Below are 21,070 nucleotides of genomic sequence, written 5' to 3'. Positions count from 1 at the left end.
AAAAAGTATTCTAGAGAAAAAAAGCATCAGAAAGACAAAGAAACTAAAAAATGCATGACATTCAAATAAAATCTTAGATAACCCTTTAAAATAACTGGGTGCTACAGTCCTCTTTCACAGCTGGAATCGCATCCAACCTCAAAATTAACCTTACATATTCAGATTGGAAAATGGATACAGAAACATTCCAATATTTTCAAACTAATTTTTAATCGAAAGCCATACAACTATATTCAAAATCACAATTGTATCTATTAATAAGAATATTACTACTACTACTACTACTACTACTACTACTACTACTACTACTACTACTACTATTACTACTATTACTACTACTACTACTACTGATGTATGTTCATTTTTAATTTTTGAAAAAAATGGGTCGAATCATGGGTAAAGCTGCTGGTCCTTCAGAAAAAAGTTTTACTTGCAATCAGATCACAAATGCACTTTTTCTGAGTGTTCGCTTTCTCTCCCAGTTGGGAAACAAGACTTTAAGGCTAAGAAAAATGATGGATACATTCTTATGTCAGAGTGATAAAAATTGATTTAATGCGCTCTTATGTTAAAATCTAAACAGAGGGAAAGTAAGTCAGAGAAGCTTGGAGAAAGGCATTAGAGCAGACAAGTAGCAGATAGGTTGAGTATCACTCAAACAAGAAAAAAAGAAAAAAAAACAGAAATTTCCTTCAAAATTAAAGAGAAAACAACAAAAAAGAAAAAAAGAGACTATTATCATTCATCATTTCTCTCAAAATGTGACTTATCCTCCTGTCTCATTTTGTCACATTTTGCCGGTCTCCCTCTTGTTATCTCCAAGATGGAGGGGGCATTTACTTACATCAAATAACCTTTCTATATACATCTCCTCATTGACCTTATCACGCAGAATGTCCTGAGAATGGCGAACGAAGGTCACGTAGGCGTCAGCAACATCCATCCCTGGTTTCTGTATGGAGAAAAAGAGTGAGATGGAAAGGAAATTAAAAAGGAAAAAGGGAAGGAAGAAGCATGAACAAGACAGTCGGCTTATTCAGTGGTAAGCATCCTTCGCTGTATTCTCCTTTTTCTAATTCCCTTCACATTATGGCTGAGGGACCTATTCTAGTTGACACATTAAGACTTATTTGGGAATCAATAAAATCTTTCTGCTGTGTGTAGCAGGTAGCTAAAGCACCTAAGTATTGGCTTGCATAGTTCAAATCTTTTTTTCTGTCTCTCTCACGCCTTCCTTCTCTTCCTGACCTAATTAGCACAACAACAACCCATGTGGCTTCATTGTCACCTCTTTAGAATCATCTTCTCCAAGAAAAATCCTCTCTACTCTAACATTAAAAAGGGAACCTTCAGGCCTATTCAAATCTAATGTGCCAAAGTCCCAAAGGTGCCTTTTCAAGAGGCAACTGGACTGTCTTGTTTCTCTTTGAAGACGTTTTGAGAATCTCCATAGACATTTAATGTGCCAAAGGTTTTGGTTTTTTTTGTAAAAGATTTTTTATTTTCAATTTTTCATTACATTCATAAAGAATACTTCAGATAAAGAATAAAGTAAATTTATACAGACAACTTTCGGTATTGCTCACCCATTTCCCCCCAAACCGCATCCACCCTCTAGCCTCTTCTCTCACTTCCCTCTTTCCCTCTTCTTTCTCACTCTCCCCCTCTCCTCCTTCTCCTCAACCTTCCTACTTACTTCTCCCCTTCCTCCTATCTTCTCACTCCGGATGCGGTCCAGGGGAAATGCCAGAGCAATTCCTCTCTCCAGGTTAAAACATCAATATTATATACAAAAAAACCCAACTATTTCTACTTATCTGACCTATTTAACCTCCAACAAGGTTTTTGATAATATTTATATTCAGTTTTGAGTATCCAATCAAACATATATATTTAAAAATAAAATATTGTTTGGAGTTATCGCTATATTTTATTTCCCCCCCAAATCTATTTCCCACCTGTTAAAATCAGCAAAAACATTCAAGTGATAGATATAGGTTGCCAATGTATTGTTGCTGATGGAAATGTGATACTTTACATTAGCCCAATGAAGGTAACAAACCTTTAATTCTAGCTAATTTGGGTCAGATTGTACCATAAATGTATTTCTAGTGCATTTGCAACCTTCCATGTGGGAATAAGTCCGATTGAAAACAGCAAGATTGCCTTTTGAGTAAGCAAATATAAAACTGCTCCATTCATCTCCTGCCATCCCTGTGGCGCTGCCACACACCAAAGTCCCTTAAATCTGAATTTACAGTTTGCAAGATATGTGACGATTATGACAGTTTGTATTACGCTCACCAAAAGCTAATAAGGGAAATAATTTGGGGGGGGAAAAAAACCAATCACTAAGTAAGTTACACGCTTTGATATAATGGAATCAAACTCATCTCAAAGGAAACCCATTAAAATGCTAAAATAAGAGTCATTATAAATGCAGCCACACAAACCTTAAATGCTGGTGGTGCATGGGAAGTTTCTTAATAACGGGTGTCATTACTTTTATTACTGTGTTTTACTGCAGATCACAAAGTATCATTTCTCTATGAAATGTGATTGTCATCCACTGTAAATTGAAGTTAGTTAACACCCATTTCCTGGGTGAAAATTAGGAAGTTTGAGAAGCAGAAGAAGGTGTGTGCATATCTTGGTGTGCGTGTGCGTATGCACATTTTTGCATCTCTCTCTCTCTCTCTCTCTCTCTCTCTCTCTCTCTCTCTCTCTCTCTCTCTCTCTCTCTCTCTCTCTCTGTGTGTGTGTGTGTGTGTGTGTGTGTGTACATGTTTGTGTATATAACAGAAATACAATTATCAAGCAAAGGGCAATGATTGGCTCTAAAATGTCAGTAACATTTTTAACACCTATTGAAACATGACAAGGTATTAATTTAAAAAACAGCAACAACAATGAGAACAATATACAGTACAATATGATGGTGATATTTGTTTCAAGGCAATTTTCAGCAAGTGAACTGCTTGTTGTAAGGTTGTAATGCAATAAAATGGATTAGTGCTACAACTATTTAATTCCAAACAACCAACTTTCCAGAATTAGACAGGAGGATAGTTGGTTGGTTGGTATAAGAGAGCAAAGCTTTTGACTAAATTGTAACGGCCCAATTTTGGCTGCAGCGTGCTTCTTTCTGCAAAGAGTTTTGTTTGTGTGTGTTGGTATGTATGTTGGTAGGGTGGGGGAGAGTTTCTCTTTAATAATATTGGCAATTCAAAAGGTAAAATGTCAGGGCAGATGGAATGGTATAGCTAACCTAAAGATTGCTGTAAATCCAAGGAGTAATGATAAACTGTCTAGACTCATCTTGTAAGGGAGATGGATGGTATTAAAAATAAAATAAAATAAATCTAGCGGTGATTCTCTACTACTTTCTTCTTGTTTTCCTCTTTAGGGAAAAGATTTCTGCATCTATGCATACATAAAGGGGAGGATTTTTGATATTACAGGAAGAGAAGTCTTTATTGTCATTTTAAAAAATCTGCTGATCTAGAAAAATGGCAATATTGGAAATGTGATTTTAACATGCCTAAGCCATGGTGTTCTGGTATTTTTCATTCTACCTTCCTTCCTTGTATGCAAAGCAATTATTAATATTAGTTAATTGATAAGTTAAGATGTTTTTCCCCCCCTGCAAGATGTATCCCACCCAGTACTATTGTATTGCACCAGGGGAAAAAAATGAGATTGAATTAGAGGAAAATGGCTGCCAAACTTTGCTTCTTTGTAATGTTCAGTGGAGGGGCTTCCATCTCACATTACTTTAAAGAGTGGTTGTGAAGCTAAAATAGGATAATATCAAGAATATCTCACTGGGCTTTATGAGTCTGCAGGACATATTTTAGATGAACAAATATGTAATATTATACAATAAAAATCAACATTTAGGACAAGTGAAAATATAAAATAAAGGCATATAAAATATGTGTAACTTTTTTCCTGTCTTTTTTCCGTAAAGATATATTGAAGGAACTTTTACACTCAGCCACTGTCTATATAATTTATCTTAATAAACACAGATAAATATATATACACACAATTTGGAAATGAAAATTTAGAGCAGGGGCTCTTATCTGTAAATCCTCAAAATCAAATGCCTGCAATTGTCTCCTGCTTTAACCATTATAATCCCCGACTCCAACTTAAACTTAATTTAACTTGCACTTTAACTTAATTTAAATGTTAATTTCAGATATGTAAAGTGCTTTGCTTGAGATCTTCGAGGACTCTTTTCATTCTAATCCAAGCTCTAAATAAAGGGCTGCAGCACCTTTTTTTTAAAAAAAAGGAATAATAAAGTTTTTTTCTGTAGAAAAGTCTTCAACATGGTCTTTAATATATATATATACTATATAGTGTATATACCGCTTATCTACCATTTGCCATATTCCCCTCAAAAATTATTTTTGCCTTAAAGTTAAAAGGCTGGCCAACTTTTAGGAAAATAAATATTAAAATGACAGTTAACATGTTCAAGACTGGGCTGTAAAGGAGACAGAGAGAAATTCATACTTGCATGATTCTATCAATGTAGCTTTTCAAGAAAGTAGAATTAGCTCATGTGGTTGTGATTCCTATCTGGTTTACCCTGTGTGGTTGACATCACTCTTGTAAGCATGAAAGTACACTCCTCCATACACATCTGCTTTACAGTCTGAGAAACTAGGAAAGGTCTTTTCTGAGCTTCTTGCCCTATCTACTATCCATCTGTGGGCTATGCTATCTCTTATTTGTCTGTTCCCTTGGCAGTGTCTCTTTGCCCAGGCTCCCAAGGTCTTTCTTACATACCGTTACAGTCCCCCCTTATTCACTCCCTACAATATGCTTGTTCCTCACATTTCTCTAGGCACCATTGTCTTTCTTTCCTCATTCCCCAAGTCTTTGGAGATGGCCCAGCAACTCTGAAATCAGCTCCCTCTTCTACTTTACCTCTGGGAAAGTTGGATGGCCTTTGAAAAAGTTATTTTATTCTACTCTTACTAAGGTAGGTAGCTTTTAGGATATATTGGCTTTGGATTGAATATAGAGTCTGCTGTATTGTAGAGTGTTCCTTTCAGTATGTATGGATGTTGTGCTTGTCTTAGTTGTAAATATTTAATTTATTGGATTGGTGATTAAGTTGTTCATTAATTAATGCTTTCCTTTTGATCTGTACCAAGACTTTGCAACAGTTCAGAAATTCCTCCTCTTCCTCTTCCTTCTTTTCCTCCTCCTCCTCCTCCTCTTCCTCCTCTTCCTCCTCCTCTTCTTCCTCCTCCTCCTCCTCCCTTGTATGGAAACTTATAGCTAAGAGTTGTTTTTTGAAAATGATGGGATAGCAATGTGATTGATAAATAAATAATACTAATATAGTAATAATATAGTGGTATAATATATTAATAATAATAGTAACCGTGATAATTATTTCATTGTGCAACAGTAAAACAAGCTGTTGGAACTGTTTGCTGTGGAATGTAAAACAAACATAATTCCATTTCAGCCCACTCATTCTAGCTTTGTTTGTCTACTTTAAACATCTGAGCACCTGCTCATTCTGAATTCTGATGCAGAGCTTTTATTCAATCCAAACAATGTTATGTCAGGCTTTACTGTATTTCAGGGCCTCTCCAATTACTTGGTCACTCCTTGGAGAAAGGGCACAAAACCCAAGGCAAAGAAAGAGGCCCATCAGATTTGTACCCAGTAATAACAATGAGAATCGATCTAGTGCCAGTTTCTCTGGTTTTGAAAGACTAATTGAGTTGCTGTTCCTTGTTAGGAACTTGAGGATTCCCACATCTGCATTCTTACCCTCTGCCTAGATTTTTACACAGGAATGTTCTTTCCATCCAAAATGAAGAATTACCTTCCTCTTTCCTTCTTTGACCTCACATGCCTTTTCCTCTATGGCCTATGCTGATCCCATAATTAGCCTGCCTCCATGTCAACCTTGGAAATCTTCACTACTTCAAGATGTTGAGAATGACAATATGATTCAGCAGGAACTTCCTAGAGTCTCTGACACTGCATTATAAACTCTGCTTATTCTGATCTCCTTCCTGAGGTCTCTGTTCAGCAAAAAGGCCAGGTTACAGCCAATTTGTACTGGTCCTTATAAGTTATTCCACATCTCAAAGAGGAGTGATCATGTTTTGTGATCTGGGACAGATAATTTACAAAGTGACTGTGTCTATATAGCTATAATGAAAGACATTGCAAATTTTCATAATCTTTGTTCCATATTTTCACCGCATAACACTTATTTTTAACATATGCTTTATTTGACAGATAACCAGACTTTACAAAGATCACTGAGAAAGATCCAGAAAGGATAAGCTCTCATAAACGTTTGATTAAAATGCCCCATTATGATCACTGATTAAGAGAACAGCCAATCACTGTAATCATTGTAAAGAGGCATCACTTCTATTACAAAGAGGGTGGGAGAAAAAAAAAAGAGTGCTATATTTAAATAAAGCTTACAGGCACATCCACGTATTTGGAAGCTGCTTTCACCTAAAATAGAAACACAGCAGACATTAAAATTTGTTACTTTTACACTATAAAATAATATAGGAAACAAATTATGGTACTTGCAGCATTGTTAGAAAATAACAAATGACAAGTTTAATTTATATGGTAGGCACATATACACATATATATCCAACATGTGATTCCCTTTTGAAGTAAGCTGCCTTGTGCAAAGTTCAGAAATGGAGTAAGAATTTATGAATTGAAGGGATAAAGGCATTAAGAGAGGAAAAGGAAATACAATTGTATCTAATTTACACCAACACCATTAACTATACCACTCCAGATACAGGTAATCCTTGAGTTAGAATCACAATTGAGCCCAAAATTTATGTTGCTTAGTGAAACATTGGTTAAATGAGTTTTGCCCACAATTTATGACTTTTCTTGTCACATTTGTTAAGTGAGTCACTGGAGTTGTAAAATTAGTAAGACGGTTGTTAAGTGAATCTGGTTTCCCAGATTCTGACTTTGCTTGTCAGAAGGTTGCAAAAAGTGATCACATGACCCCAGGACACTGCAACTGTCATAAATGTAAGTCAGTCGTCAAGCATCTGAATGTAAATCACATGACCATGGGGAAGTTGCAATGGTCATAAGTGTGAAATATGGTCATAAGTCACTTTTTTCAGTGCCATTGTAACTTCAAATGGTCACTAAGCAAATTGTTGTAAGTTGAGGACTACCTGTATTTCTACCATGGGTGCCTGCAGTGTTGAGATTTTATTGAGATGATGAAATGTGCATTGTGACAACATAATGCAGTGGTGGCAAACCTATGGCACAGGTGCCAAAGGTGGCACTCAGAGCCCTCTCTGTGGGCACGCGCACCATCGTCCCAATCCTAGGCCTTCAGTTGGGTTTTATAAAACCTTTTCGCTTTAGGCCTCTGCCGCCGTGTGCAAAAAAAAAGAGGTTCAATCAATCAGTCAATTTCAACTTCTCATGGGGAAAAAAAAGATCTTGCAAAGTTGGAATTGGTTGATTGAACTTTTTAATCCCACCCAGTCTGCTGTTACCACTGCAGCCATGCCCACCCAGTGGGCCACGGCCACCCAATGGGCCACACCCACCCAATGGATCATGCCCACCCAATGGGCCACACCCACCCAGCACCCGACGATTCATAAGTGGGTTTTGGGTTGCAGTTTGGGCACTCGGTCTCTAAAAGGTTCGCCATCACTGTCATAATGCAAGCTCCACCCCTCATGTACCTATATATGAAAATTTGATGCAAGTACAAAAGTTGATATAATGATACACTTTTTTGTCATTTACCCTCTTTGCCCAACCTTCCATGACATCCATGCTTTTTATTCTTGCCAACCATCCTTGTTTCTACTATTTTTATCCACCATTGGTTGCATTCTATCCAACCAGCATTTCCCCAATCTTCCTGTTCCTCTCTTTTCCTATTCACGTACTTTCACATATTTATTCCATAATTCAATCCTCATTAATTTTCTAGATACGATCAAACTGCCCAAGTGTAATTCTTTCATACCATTCACTTACTTTTATGATCAACCCACATCCATTCATTTTACCCTGTCTCTGTTCCAGATACAAATCTGAAGCATCTATTCTCACCACACTCATCTTACTATTATGTTTCTCTTGACATACTGTACATCAAAATTGGTCTGTATTTTCATGCTTGTTTCTTAACTTTTGATGATATTCCTTGCACCTATCTTTTTCTCTCTAAACATATCTTTTTCTAATTCTAATTTTTGAAGCAAGCATTCTCTTTAATGCATTTTTTACAATTCTGCTACCCTTTATTTTTCCCAACACATGTCATTTTTCTAATTTCCAGTTCATATAACTGAACTTTCTCTGGGACACATACTTTTTTAAAAACTCTGTTCCAAGCAGCTCCCATTTCACCTTAGAGTCTGTTAAATGTATTCTGTTGGGAGATTAATCTACTTACTAATAATATGCCCACTCAAGATTCATCCTTTCTTTTCCTCCAGTTGCTCACCATTGTCTTCTATATCCATTTTTCTCTCAAGCTCTTAACTTTACCAAAACATGGACTGTCAGAATCTGTCAACATCCCTTTTCCTTCCTTAATTCAATCTTCCATCAGTTTAATTGTGCTTTTAGATACATATTCATACTCTCACCTGAAGAGATTTATGCTTAATTCACATGTTCAAAACAAACTGATCTTTTTCTAAGCAGATACAGTATGTATCTGTCACTATTCTCTAGTGCAGTGGTTCTCAACCTTTCTAATGCCGCGACCCCATAATACAGTTCCCCATGTTGTGGTGACCCCCAACCACTTATACATCACCGGGTGCCAGGGGCGTGGCCAAAGAAAAGGGGAAAAAATGGCGGACAGCCTTGTTTGGCAACCCCCGTGAAATGGTTGCCAAACAAGGCACAGGTTGAGAACCACTGCACTAGTGACTATAAATGGCTGGATCACTTTTTTTTGCATTTTCTTGTTTTGTTCCCACCCATTCAACCAGGTTATGCATGAGAATAATTTCTGAATCCCATTCATTCAGAAAGTTTACAATTCCCCCCTAAAATTCATATGTGGTTCTTCCATTCACCAAAGTGCTACTTGCATCTATCAATGGATATCCACAACAACTTAGATAACACCAGTTCATACTTTCTGCAAAATTTGTTGTTCATAATCAAAATAATATCTTCACTTCCCTGTATGTATTTATCAACTAAATCACATGTTCAGACAACCTTCACTGCATGACAAATTAGAATCTTCTGCATTCCATGGTCATCACCAGATGATCACCCCAAATGATCTTCACCCCATGGCCATCATGAGATGGGCCCCACATATATTCACCTCTGCCACCTATCACAAGTCTTAGTCAACCAAGACTTTTGTTTAATGCTTTTTAGGAAGATGTAAAGGGCTATCCTAAAATACTAGCCTTAGTCATACCTCTGCTAGATGCAGCATTTTCTACTATTGGTAAGGACTATGTTGATGAGATTGGGCTCATTTTGGCCAGTATGTCACCAGTGCAACCAAAGCCAGTTTTGGTCCATGCATGTTCATTCTGTTCAATGTAGCATCTGCAATCTAGAGGCTACCTCACAAACCAATTATGGACAATAAACTATTGTTCATATCCCATCAATCTGAAGGCATCTGCAGTGTTTGACATATGCTTGGGATGCATTGAGAAATAAATGTTAATTAAAGAAAATGAAATTATTCACAGGGAAAAAAAATACAAAACAGCACATGCATTAAGCATGCCTTTAAACCAATCAAAGGATAGGTTAGTAAATGAAAGAACACCAATTTATTATATGGCCTTTGCAATGTTAGATGAATGACGTCCCTATTATTTGTTATAATGGGAATCAGAGCTCCTGACAAAAGAAATACTAGGCTTTACAATATTCCAAATAGGCTGCAAAGAAGATGTGGAGCCCTTAAGAAACATTCCAGATTGTATACAAATTTGCAGTGATTACATTGCCTATTTCATTTGTAAAGAACACCATCGCTATTTCCTAAACGCAGGACTTAAATAAAACTAAATCAATGCAACACGGCATAAGCGGTATCTCACTTGAGCTGAGCTGGGATTTATACCTGAGAACTGGATGCTTTTTATTTACCTCCTTATCACCCACAAAATTACGCCGAGAAACAGTATGTGAAAAACAGTTGTGAAAGAATCCTACTTGTCAGTACCACACTGGGATTTCTGTGAGCCGTGTGGCTTCAAAAAGGGCAGCTGTGATTGTGAAAATAGCAGCAGCAAAAGCATCTGTGTAGCGAGTGATGCTTTACTGGGGTTTTGCACATCGGATTCTTCCATGCGAATGCATGCCATGAGACATTCAGGACGATTATCTGGAGTAAGGGAGCATCTGATTATATGTGAGAATTAGTCTTGGCATGCCCAGTATCCCAGGAGCTCTGAGGTATATGGCTCCCCCCCCATCTAATGCACCTTTCTGAAAGCAAGGAGCAAAACTGCCTGTGCTAACTTGTCCATTTTTGGGGTGTGTGTGTGTGTGTGTGTGTGTGTGTGTGTGTGTCTGACAATGCCAAAAGCTGTTTCTGCTCCTTTCCCTGTTAAGTAATATATACAACTGGGCTATTTCTGCAGCTGGCATCCAAATATATGTGTGTGTATGTGTTTGTGTGTTTGTGTGTGTGTGTGTGTGTAGATTTCAATGCAATTCTGAATGAACACAGTTAACTGAACAGCTTCCAGATGGACAGAGAGGCCCTTTGATGAGGGTACCAGAATGCATTCCATCTGCAAGGCTGTGAATTTCTGAAACAAATATGCATTTAATTAGAATACATCACTGAACACGACCCTTGTTTGGGTTTTAAAATACTCACCTGCTTCTAAATATTTCTAAAACTCCAGGTAAAATTGTTTAAAGACAACACAGATGCCTGGCTCCTCTCACAGATCCACCTCTTCATGTGAGGATTACATTATCCATTCAAGTTGAAAGAATAAAGACTTCAGCCCAAGTGTGAGCAAACTGACATTGTTTACAAAAACTTACTGGCATAGTGGCAAAAATTTACACAGAACTATACGTTTGCTGCTGTCGAGATTAGGCTCAGTAGTACAATTCCATTTGGGCAAAAGACAGGTTGTTGACTGCCATAATCTGCACTTTAACCTCAGATATTCATGGAAAGTCCATAGGCAAGTTTAGATGTTTGTAATTCTCTAAGTAAGCACCTCATGATTGACTTAACAAGTGCAAAAAATCATTCCAACATCCTAAAAGATCCTGCAGTCAGGATTTCCATTCACACTATTCAGCTGATTTTCATTAATTAGCTATTTAATATTTTGCCCTTTCTGCACCATCCAATTCGTCAGCAAAAATCATCAAACAAAATGGAAAAGAGGGCTAAGAAGAGGAGACAGGACCCAAAGAGATAAAGCTGGTGAACTTGGTGAAAGTTTCTTGATCCTAAGTACAAATTAGATATCCTAGTAATAGAATGAACTAAATTATGTCATCAATGCATGTACAGTACTGTATTAGCTATTGTAGTGGTCATAAGAATGCACTGCTTATTCCTTAGTTAAAATAAAGTCAGAAGATACTATAAATTGGTTAATGAATAACCCTGACCTGAAATAACAGCAAAATGAAATAAATATTTGTCATGATAAATATGGATAAAAGATAAAATACAGCAATAATTTAGTATGTGCTCCATATTCCCTTGTCAATTGCCTCTACAAACTTTAAAACAACAACAACAACCAATCAACCACAACTGCTTGTTTTTCTTCAACGCAAACTTTGGTTAGATGGATGGCAGTTTCCACATGCCAGGTGTCGTGTGATTTCCATTTTTTTTTTTGGCTAGGCTGCAGCACTTTGGGAACAATGTGATTTCTTTCCCATGAAATTTCTCAGTTTATGGCAACAATTTGTACAGCACAAAAATAAGATTGCTTGTACCCTCTCCCAAGGGTAAAATCCATTCTCTGGTTTAATTAATGTAGGAAATCATTTTTTTCCCTCTTCAAATAGAAAAGACTCTTCAGATTAAATGGATCCTTGGCAGGTGTCATAAGCTTGGTGTAATTCATTTTGTAGGCAAAGATACCTATTTAATAACTGGACTGCTTGATCCAAGGAACATCACTGACTTTAAAAAGCATCTTTCTTCAGCTATCAACCAAATATGGAATGATGTCTCATACAGAAAGGAGAAAAAAAAACACCCAGGAAGTACTTTATAATGATGTGGTTAGTGCGAATGCTATTAGGAAAACTGATGTATTAATTTTAAGATAGATTTCACAGCAAGGATTGAAAATGAAGGTATCCTACTAGGTGATAAAACGACTTGTCATAAGAGCCCTGGTGACATGTCATTTTCTAAGAAACTGAACAATGTTTGATGAAAGAACTTGGTAGAAAGCTGCTTGTTTTGAATTTTTTTAAAAAAATGCTCTAGCTACATTTTCCCTCCATTATCAAATTATATATTTACCTTTATAATAGAAGACTGACTAGATAGCAGTAGCATAATTTCTGATTATTTGCCAAGATAACTATGAGAATTAAGCTAACACGTTCAGCTTTTTTTAGGAATAATATCATCAATGTATGGGATATTTCTCAATAACATCTTTTTGGGGGGACCCATTCAATGGTTCAGTGCTAAATCATAGTTTAGTGGGTGTTAAAAAAGTTGTAAGACCACATGCCTCATCCCCCCCCCTCTCTCTTTCTCTTATTTCTGGATAAATTAAAACAAGCTACCCATTCCAACTCAACAGGGTAAATAGTCTAATGTAAATATATTAACCAATATCTCATTCAGTGTTCAATTCTGGTTCTGGACCCTGTTTATTAACATTTATGTTCTGGTTTACAAAATGTGCTTGCAGCAGAGGCAACACTTCTCTTAATGAGGCAACTAAATTGGAATGGCTATTTTCACAAGTGTCTTCATGTTGTAGGATGTGGTCTCTTTGTTTGCAATGAAATCTATCAAAATTAGTGTTTAGTGTTCAAGTGTCGCACGATATCTGGAGAGAAGCTCCACATGTCGTGCATTAAAACTAAAACTGCTACTCACAAGGTTCAGCAGACATATTTTGCTTCTGTAAAATGCTTTCCAGAAGTGCTGAAACATCCAGCTTGAAGGTTAAAAGAAAAGATTAGAAAGTTCATTGGGACATGATTTTTTTTTTAGTACGTGGGATATATGTGCCTATTGCAAGGCACAAAATAAAGTAAGAGCTGAAAATCTTATGCTATTGACGTCTGCATACATTTTCTGTGACTTTCATATTAGATTAATTAATATACTGGACAATAAAAGAGATGGTTTGATGACCTTTGAGGATGATGATTGCTATTTCTATTTCTACTATTGCTATTGTGTCTTTTCTACCAATTAAACAAAAGATGCTTGATTCATGGGTAGATGTAGCTTACTTTACTGAAACTTCTATAAGAACTAACTCTGATGAATTTGGAAAAAATACAAAATATACAGGCAAACCAACATAATTAATTAGCTGTCACAGGCATACTTATTAAGAAAGACTCAGTCCCTACACCTTTCTCTGCCAAGATGCAATCTACACAATGTAGTGGTTTTTATATATAAATTGGGTAAGGTTTGTTATCACGAACAAGAATGTTTGGTGTGTCCAAAGCTACTGGTGACTCTGGAGCAGGGGTCTTCAAACTTGGCCTTTTTATGACTTGTGGACTTCAACTCCCAGAATTCCTCAACCAGGCATGTTGAAGTCCATGAGTCATAAAAGGGCCAAGTTTGAAGACCCCTGCTCTGGAGCAACTATCACTTGTATGTCTCTCTAGATTGATTCTGCAAACTATTATTTCTTATCTCTAGCTCATCAATATGTGTCTCCATATATTATGAGGAGCAGTTTCTATGATACAAGAGAGAAGACCATTTGTTTTTTTTTTATCAGTCTGGTTCTTCTTTATAGTCTTTTGCCAACCCAATAGAAATTGTTATCTTTCTGCCTGAGAGGATTGCTGAACTTGCTGCATGACAAACTTGCTTGCTTGTCCTGAATGCTTCTTCTTGAATTAGGCTTCAGAAGGCACAGCCTGGAATGTAAGGTTTAACTAAAGCAATATTGTTGGTGCTTTGTGTGTTGGATACACTGTGTTGCAATAGAAAGAACAAGAAGTCTGAAAAGTTTTGATTCAATATGACATTTTCTCCAAACGTCTGTTGCAAAGCAATCTTGAAAATCTGAACAATTTTTTGGGTCATCCTATTATAGTTTGCTGATACACTGCTGATGTTATAGGTTGGATTTCATTCCTTTTCAGAAGTCTTTGAACTCTTCAGTTACACATTATTGTGTAAGTTATATAGTCATCAATTGTCATGGTGCAGCTGTTCTCATGGGCATATATTGCAATGGATCTATAATATGTGGGTGTTGTTGAAGTCATTAGAAATATCTGTGGCTATTCTGAACATGCATCCATAATTAAGAAACCCTTAAATGGTCCTACAGAGTTTATATGAAACATACCTCACTCAGGAGAAGTGCATTTTCTGCTGCTTGCTTTATGGGATCTTCCAGAAAAATGAACCCCACTGGATCTACAAGAGTTACAACATCTACAGGCAATCCAAGAATGCTGGATTATAGCCACGCTTAGTCACTCAGTAGTCCTAGTAACCCGATCTACTCTCATTACTATTTGTTAGCATTCATATACTGTTTCCTGGTGGAAAGATGAGGTACTGTATGTTGTTGTAAGAGTCACTTCAACAAACTTAAAATGTTGGTCAATGACGTTATTTCGATTCTGAAGTATGGGATAGAACTGCCTCTAAAATTACAGTGATTTTCAATGACTAGGGTATCAAGGACTTGCATACGACAACTCCCAACTTCTATAGGCATGTCTGCCAGCAGTGTTTTAAGTTCTTGGTTTGGCATCACATGTAGGCTTAAAAAAAATATCTTTCATAATGCCTAGATGTAGAAATTGAAGGTCAGGCTGTGCAACTCACACTAATTGGTAGTTGCTGTGTTGATCAGCAAAGGCCAAAGCATCCTAGGTTTTTGGATTATCTCCCTGAATTAAGAACTGGTTTGATGGTCTCCAAATTCATTGACCCAGGGCTTTTTTTTGTCATAGAACGACCAGAATGGAGTTCCGGCACCTTTTTTGGATGGAACCTTGTAGGGTAGGCAAGGCAGGTTGTATGATGTGTGTGAGTTCCGGCACCTTTTTTTTTTTTTTTTTTACACTGCACTGCATTGACCCATCTGCGCCACACTGGGATATCCCTTTATCACCATTCAGAAAATATTATGGGATACCAGAGAGGAAGAAACTGGATCCAGAGAAAATAGTTTAGTAGAGATGATGCTGTTAATTCCAAACTTTCAAAAGGAGCACTTCTATATCTCTTGCTGCTAATTATCTCCAAGAAAAAGCAAGCTTAACCATCCAATACCTTATTTTTTAACTCAGATTGAAATCGGACGTTGAAATTGGAGAAATGAAATTGCTGGCTGACGTTCATTAGGTTTTCTCTCGGTGTTTCTTTCCTTAACACACAAAGATATTTTCATCTCAGTGACCTTTCAGTAGGTTATGTCTCTAATTTTAAGTGGCAATATCTTTTCCTTCAGCTGCATTCTTTATTGCTTTTAGTTCTGTGGAAATGTCTCCTAATTCTGATATGCAGTTTTATGATTATGTGAAATGCAGCAAGGGCGGCTTTCAGTGACAGTAGTAGAATATCTATTCCTCTTCTGATGTCGATATTTTTATTTCGTTGTGCCACGGAACAGAACAGAGGGACCAGAAGCGGAGAATGGGCATGCAAGCTATACGTCTCGAACTTGAAAAATTAGACTCTACTCTTTTCTTTGGACTTGAGAAAGAAAACATTCAATAGCCATTTTATTCTCTTAATCAATCTTAACCTGGCATGCAGGGAAGGAAATGGCAGCAGATGCTCTTCCTAAGACCACTTGGATTAGTTTCAAAAATTAAGTTGCAATTTTCCCTTGGTGGGGGCAGAAATTCTAAGATAATGGCTGGATTAATTTGAAATTAGTTTGAATGAGCTTATGTGGCTCTATTTTTTCTCTCTGCAAAATTCTCCACGATAGTATGCAGCAATAAAGAAACGTTGGTTTTGCCAGATTTAATGGAGTTTTATTTTTCATCTTGATTGCTTCTTTTAGTTATATTTTAAAGCCATTTAACATGTACCTTGAAAGGCAGTGAATAAAGAATCCAAATTAATTAGACTATAACGTAAGGTAAAATAATGCAGACCCACAGTACAGTGGCTTAAGTGACAACCATTCGCTCAGTGACTGTTCAAAGTTACAACAGTATTGAAAAAAGTGAGTTATGACTGGTTTTCACACTTGTGACCATTGCAGCATCCCATGGTCACATGATCTAAATTCGGGTGCTTGGCAACTAGCATATATTTATGATAGTTGCACTGCTTTGAGATCCTGTGATTACCATTTGTAACCTTCCTAGTTGGCCTTCGACAATGGGGAAAGCCAGGTTCATTTAATAACTGCAGCAATTTGCTTAACAACTGTGGGGAAAAAGGTTGCAAAATGAGGTGCAACTCACTTAAGAACTGCCTCACTTAGTAATGGAAATTTTGAGCTCAATTGTAGTGGTAAGTCAAGGACTACCTGTACATCACCCAACTATATCCATACACCACATAAAGCCCCATTTACAGCACTTGAATTCTTGGTGCTCTCTGAACTTGGATCTTTCCCCCATGATTTTCAATCAGTTCTTCTTGTATTCTACTTTCTTGCCCATCCCAGATTCCCCTCTGCCCAGTTTTTTAAACTTCTCCAAGTCACATAAGAGGTGTGATGGCACAGTGGTTAGAATGCAGTACTGCAGGCTAATCCTGCCAATTGCCAGCAGTTCAATTCTCACCGGCTCAAGGTTGACTCAGCCATCCATCTTTCCGAGGTGGGTAAAATGAGGACCCAGATTGTTGGGGGCAATAGGCTGATTCTGTAAACTGCTTAGAGAGGGTTGTAAAGCACTGTGAAGTGGTATATAAATCTAAGTGCTATTGCTATTGCTATCCTTCCAAGGTTGGTAAAATGAGGACTCAGATTGTTGGGGGCAATATGATGACTGTATAAACTGTTTATAGAGGGTTATAAAGCACTATCAAGTGGTATATAAGTCTAAGTGCTCTTGCTATTATTATAAGCACTCCAAATATTTTCGTTCTGCCAACTATGCTCTACTTTGCTCTGCTCTACTATGAGGCACCTCCTCCAGATGGTAGCTGTTGGAGATCAACAATGACTACCCTCCAACTTCACCCAAGCTCCCTAAGCCTTCTTCTCTGCAGCATAAAGGTATTCCTCAACTTACAACCATTAGTTTAATGACTGTTCGAAGTTACAATGGTACTGAAAGAGGTAACATGAATATTTTTCACACATACAATTGTTGCAGCCTTCCCATGATCACATGAGCAACCGGTTCTTATTTATGAAGTTTGCAGTGTCCTGGGGTCACGTGACCACCTTTTGTGACCTTCTGACCAGCAGAGTCAATGGTGAAGCCGGATTCACTTAAGGACCGTGTTACTAACTTAACAACTGCAGTGATTCACTTACAACTGTGGCAAAGAAAGGTCGTAAAATGCAATAAAGCTCACTTAACAACTCTTTTGCTTAGCAACAGAAATTTGGAACTCAATTCTGGTCATAAGTTGAAGTCTACTTGTATGCTATGTGATCTTTCTTAAGCCAGTCAAACATCTCAAAAATGGAAGATGCTATTACATCAGCTATTATTCCAGTCACATTCTTGAATAGGGAAAGAATGCCACCTAGACTTTTGCTCCAAGCATGAAAATATCACCAGTTGGCCCTGGTAATAGAGCCATCCTGTCTTGCCTCCCCCCCCTCCTTTTTTTTTTTAAACCAGGTAATCATAAGTAGCTGAAAGCAAATGTTGACCTCCAATGATCTTCTAATTCTTATTTTCTGAGCACAACAGTTAGTCCTCGACGTACAATAGTAACCGTTCAAAGTTACAACGGCATTGAAAATGGGACTTGTGACCGTTTTTCACACTTACGACCATTGTAGCATCCCTGAGGTCATGTGATCAAAATTTGGACACCGGGCAACTGGTTCATATTTAGGGCAGTTGCCATGTCCCAGAGTCCTGTGATCACCTTTTCCCAACCTTCTGACAAACAAAGTCAACGGGGAAGTCAGATTCAATTAAAACTGTGTCAATGGCTTGGCAACTGCAGTGATTCACTTAACAGCCAGAAAGTTCATGAAAGGAGGTAAAACTCATTTAACAACTGTCTCACTTAGCAACAGAAATTTTGGGCTCCATTGTGGCCATAAGTCGAGGACTACCTACATATTCAGAGACGTGTCAGGGAATAACAAGGAAAGATTGCCAGAGTACTCCAGCTTATTCCAACTCCAAGTGTCAGCAAACCAACTTACAGTAAATGAGAGGAAAGAAGAAAACAAGGTCCCTTCATCATATCTTGATAGCTTGGCCAGCACACCTTCCAGGATGGTGACAAACTGAAAAAAAGAAAGAAAGAAAGAGAAATTTCAACCAGAGATAAAAGAAATAAATCCTAAATCTCTCATGTTGCATGTGCGCGCGTGCACACACACACACACACACACACACACACACACACACACACGACAAGAAGCTCTTCTTCATCAAATCATGACAACTGAGGAAGCCAGCAGTCTATTGGTGTAAATGGGATTTTATAAATCTATCCTCAGTTTTCTAAGTAGGACAATTGCTCAAATGGGTGTTAACTGATACCCTTAGATTAAAAAAATACTCATTCTCTAATTAATAGAGTAATCAATTGCAAAAGAGAAGCCAATATGTCCTTATTAAAGGAACGTATTGATTATTATGGGTTTTTCTGGCATTTAATGCTATTATTGCATAAGATTATTTAATTGACCTTTAATAATAGTTCCATATAATTGGAATGACTTCATAAAACAAAGGACAGTCAACCCTGTTTTTTTGGCATCAGTTCAAGTGCACATAGATTAACTGTTACTATAAACAGACTTTGAAGAAGACAATGTGGGGCATTTGTAACACCTATTAGTTTATGAGATTAATAATTATAAACAAAGTAAATAACTTTTTTTTTACCTTTAAAGCAAAACACTGATGAAATTAAATGGCTTGTCATGACCTGATTATACTTGCCAGTATAAGAATTTTTTCAAGCAATGGTTTTTCCCAGTAACAATTCCTGATTGGAATTAGAATTAGTATACGAGGGGTCTTTGCTGTTCTCTGAGTTTGGTTATTTCCTTGTAGACATTTCATTATCCAAACTTGATAACATCATCAGTGCAATAGTTTGGGTAATGAAATGTCGGCAAGAAAACAACCAAACCCAGAGAGTATCAAGGACCTCACAGTTCAACTCTGAGCTATAAATATTCTTCTTTATTGGTAGAATTAGTATATGCCATTACTGATATAAAAACTGCCTTCTGCTCTACAGATGGTTGTAGAAGCCTTACATTTATTGATTTCCTAGAACCCTTTTACCTTTTTCTCCCACATGACTTTCATTAAGTTCAGCCACATTATTCCAATGTAATGGCAGAATTTATAAACTTCTACTAATGTGGTAGACATGGCAAATGGCTAGATCTGAATTATGGGGGTGTTCATCAAGCATTCCTCTTTGATGGCTTTAAAATAAATGTATTAAAGATTCACAAGGAGCATAAAGAATGCATTGTTTTAGAACAATGATGACGAACCTTTTAGAGACCGAGTGCCCAAACTGCAACCCAAAACCCATTTATGCAGCGTTGGGTGCTGGGTGGGTGTGGCCCATTGGCTGGGCGTGGCCCATTGGCTGGGCGTGGCTGCTGTGGTAACGGCAGACTGGGTGGGACTAAAAAGTTCAATCAATCAATTCCAACTTTGCAAGATCTTTTTTTTCCCACAAGAAGTTGAAATTGATTGATTGATTGAAACTTTTTATTTTTTGCACACGGCGGTGGAGGCCTAAAGTGAAAAGGTTTTATAAAACCCAGCTAGGACTGGACTGGGGCAATGGTGTGCGTGCCCACAGAGAGGGCTCTGAGTGCCGCCTCTGGCACCCGTGCCACAGGTTCGCCACCACTGTTTTAGAACATCTTAGTATTTACACCAGGCCCATTTCCTCTTGTGACAGGGTGAAATTACTGAGGGAATTACCAAGTACTGGGGAATGAATAAGTAAGAGGAACAAAAATTATACATATATCACAAAATGGTCCAAGCCTACAAAACATACATACACTGCAGTACACTAGAATATATACTTTAAATCCAATCAATAAAAGGATACACTAAATCTTAAAAGTCATAAATAATATTTTATAAACCACTGGTAGTGGATTTTGAGGACATGGACGAGATGCCCAAAGAGGTGAGATCTACAACTTGTCAAATTTATTTATTTACTATTTCAATTTATATACCTCCCCATTTCAAATATATGACTCTCTCTGGCTCGCAATTTCTATTGATTTTTTCTGGCTGACTAAATCAGTCTAAGTGGCTCTATGATTAACGAATGTCTTCCTATGGGAAGGGATTTTTTCCCCCATCTTGCTTAAAGGAAGCAGTAAAGAAAGCAAAGTTCCTTAAGCAAATACTTTTGCTAAAGTTTTTGAAAAGAGACATCACAACTGCAGAATGTAAGTATAAAACTACTGAAAGTAAAAGTGAATAAAGTCAGCCACACTGCCTCAAGAACTACAGTATTTGGGGGGGGGGGGGGAATCCCAAATAAAACTTCTTCCAGAATTGTAAAATGTCTTGCTTCATTATCTTGGCTGCGAACCTTGCTTCCCCTAAACATGGTAATTGGAATGAGCTGATAGTTCATGAGTTTTGGGGACCCAAAGAGATTTGTATGGATTTATATGGAAAATTCAGTGTGTGTTCAAGTGAGAAGGTAGAGAGAAGTGGTAGTTTGAGTTGGAGAAAAAAATTGTGCAGTTTTGTGTAT

At 37.4% G+C, this 21,070-nt stretch overlaps 1 protein-coding gene across 34 annotated transcripts in view; it reads right to left on the bottom strand.

Moving 5' to 3' along the window:
• The window catches only part of CADPS (calcium dependent secretion activator), a 448,877-nt gene that overhangs the window by 64,878 nt on the left and 362,929 nt on the right, over nucleotides 1-21,070 (bottom strand). For all 34 annotated transcript variants that reach the window (XM_039326616.1, XM_039326619.1, XM_039326630.1 and 31 more), the window contains 3 exons: nucleotides 18,513-18,596; nucleotides 6,475-6,507; nucleotides 845-952 (listed from right to left, as the gene is read on the bottom strand). In XM_039326616.1, coding sequence (XP_039182550.1) covers nucleotides 845-952; nucleotides 6,475-6,507; nucleotides 18,513-18,596 — 225 coding nt within the window. The remainder of the gene's footprint in view (nucleotides 1-844; nucleotides 953-6,474; nucleotides 6,508-18,512; nucleotides 18,597-21,070) is intronic.

This window comes from Crotalus tigris, unplaced genomic scaffold (genome assembly GCF_016545835.1).
Source record: "Crotalus tigris isolate CLP2741 ecotype Arizona unplaced genomic scaffold, ASM1654583v1 scf7180000024342.5246164, whole genome shotgun sequence".
In the NCBI taxonomy this organism is placed as follows: Eukaryota; Metazoa; Chordata; class Lepidosauria; order Squamata; family Viperidae; genus Crotalus; species Crotalus tigris.
The sequence above is the reverse complement of the archived record's forward strand: the minus strand, read 5'-3'. Positions and strand labels throughout refer to the sequence as shown.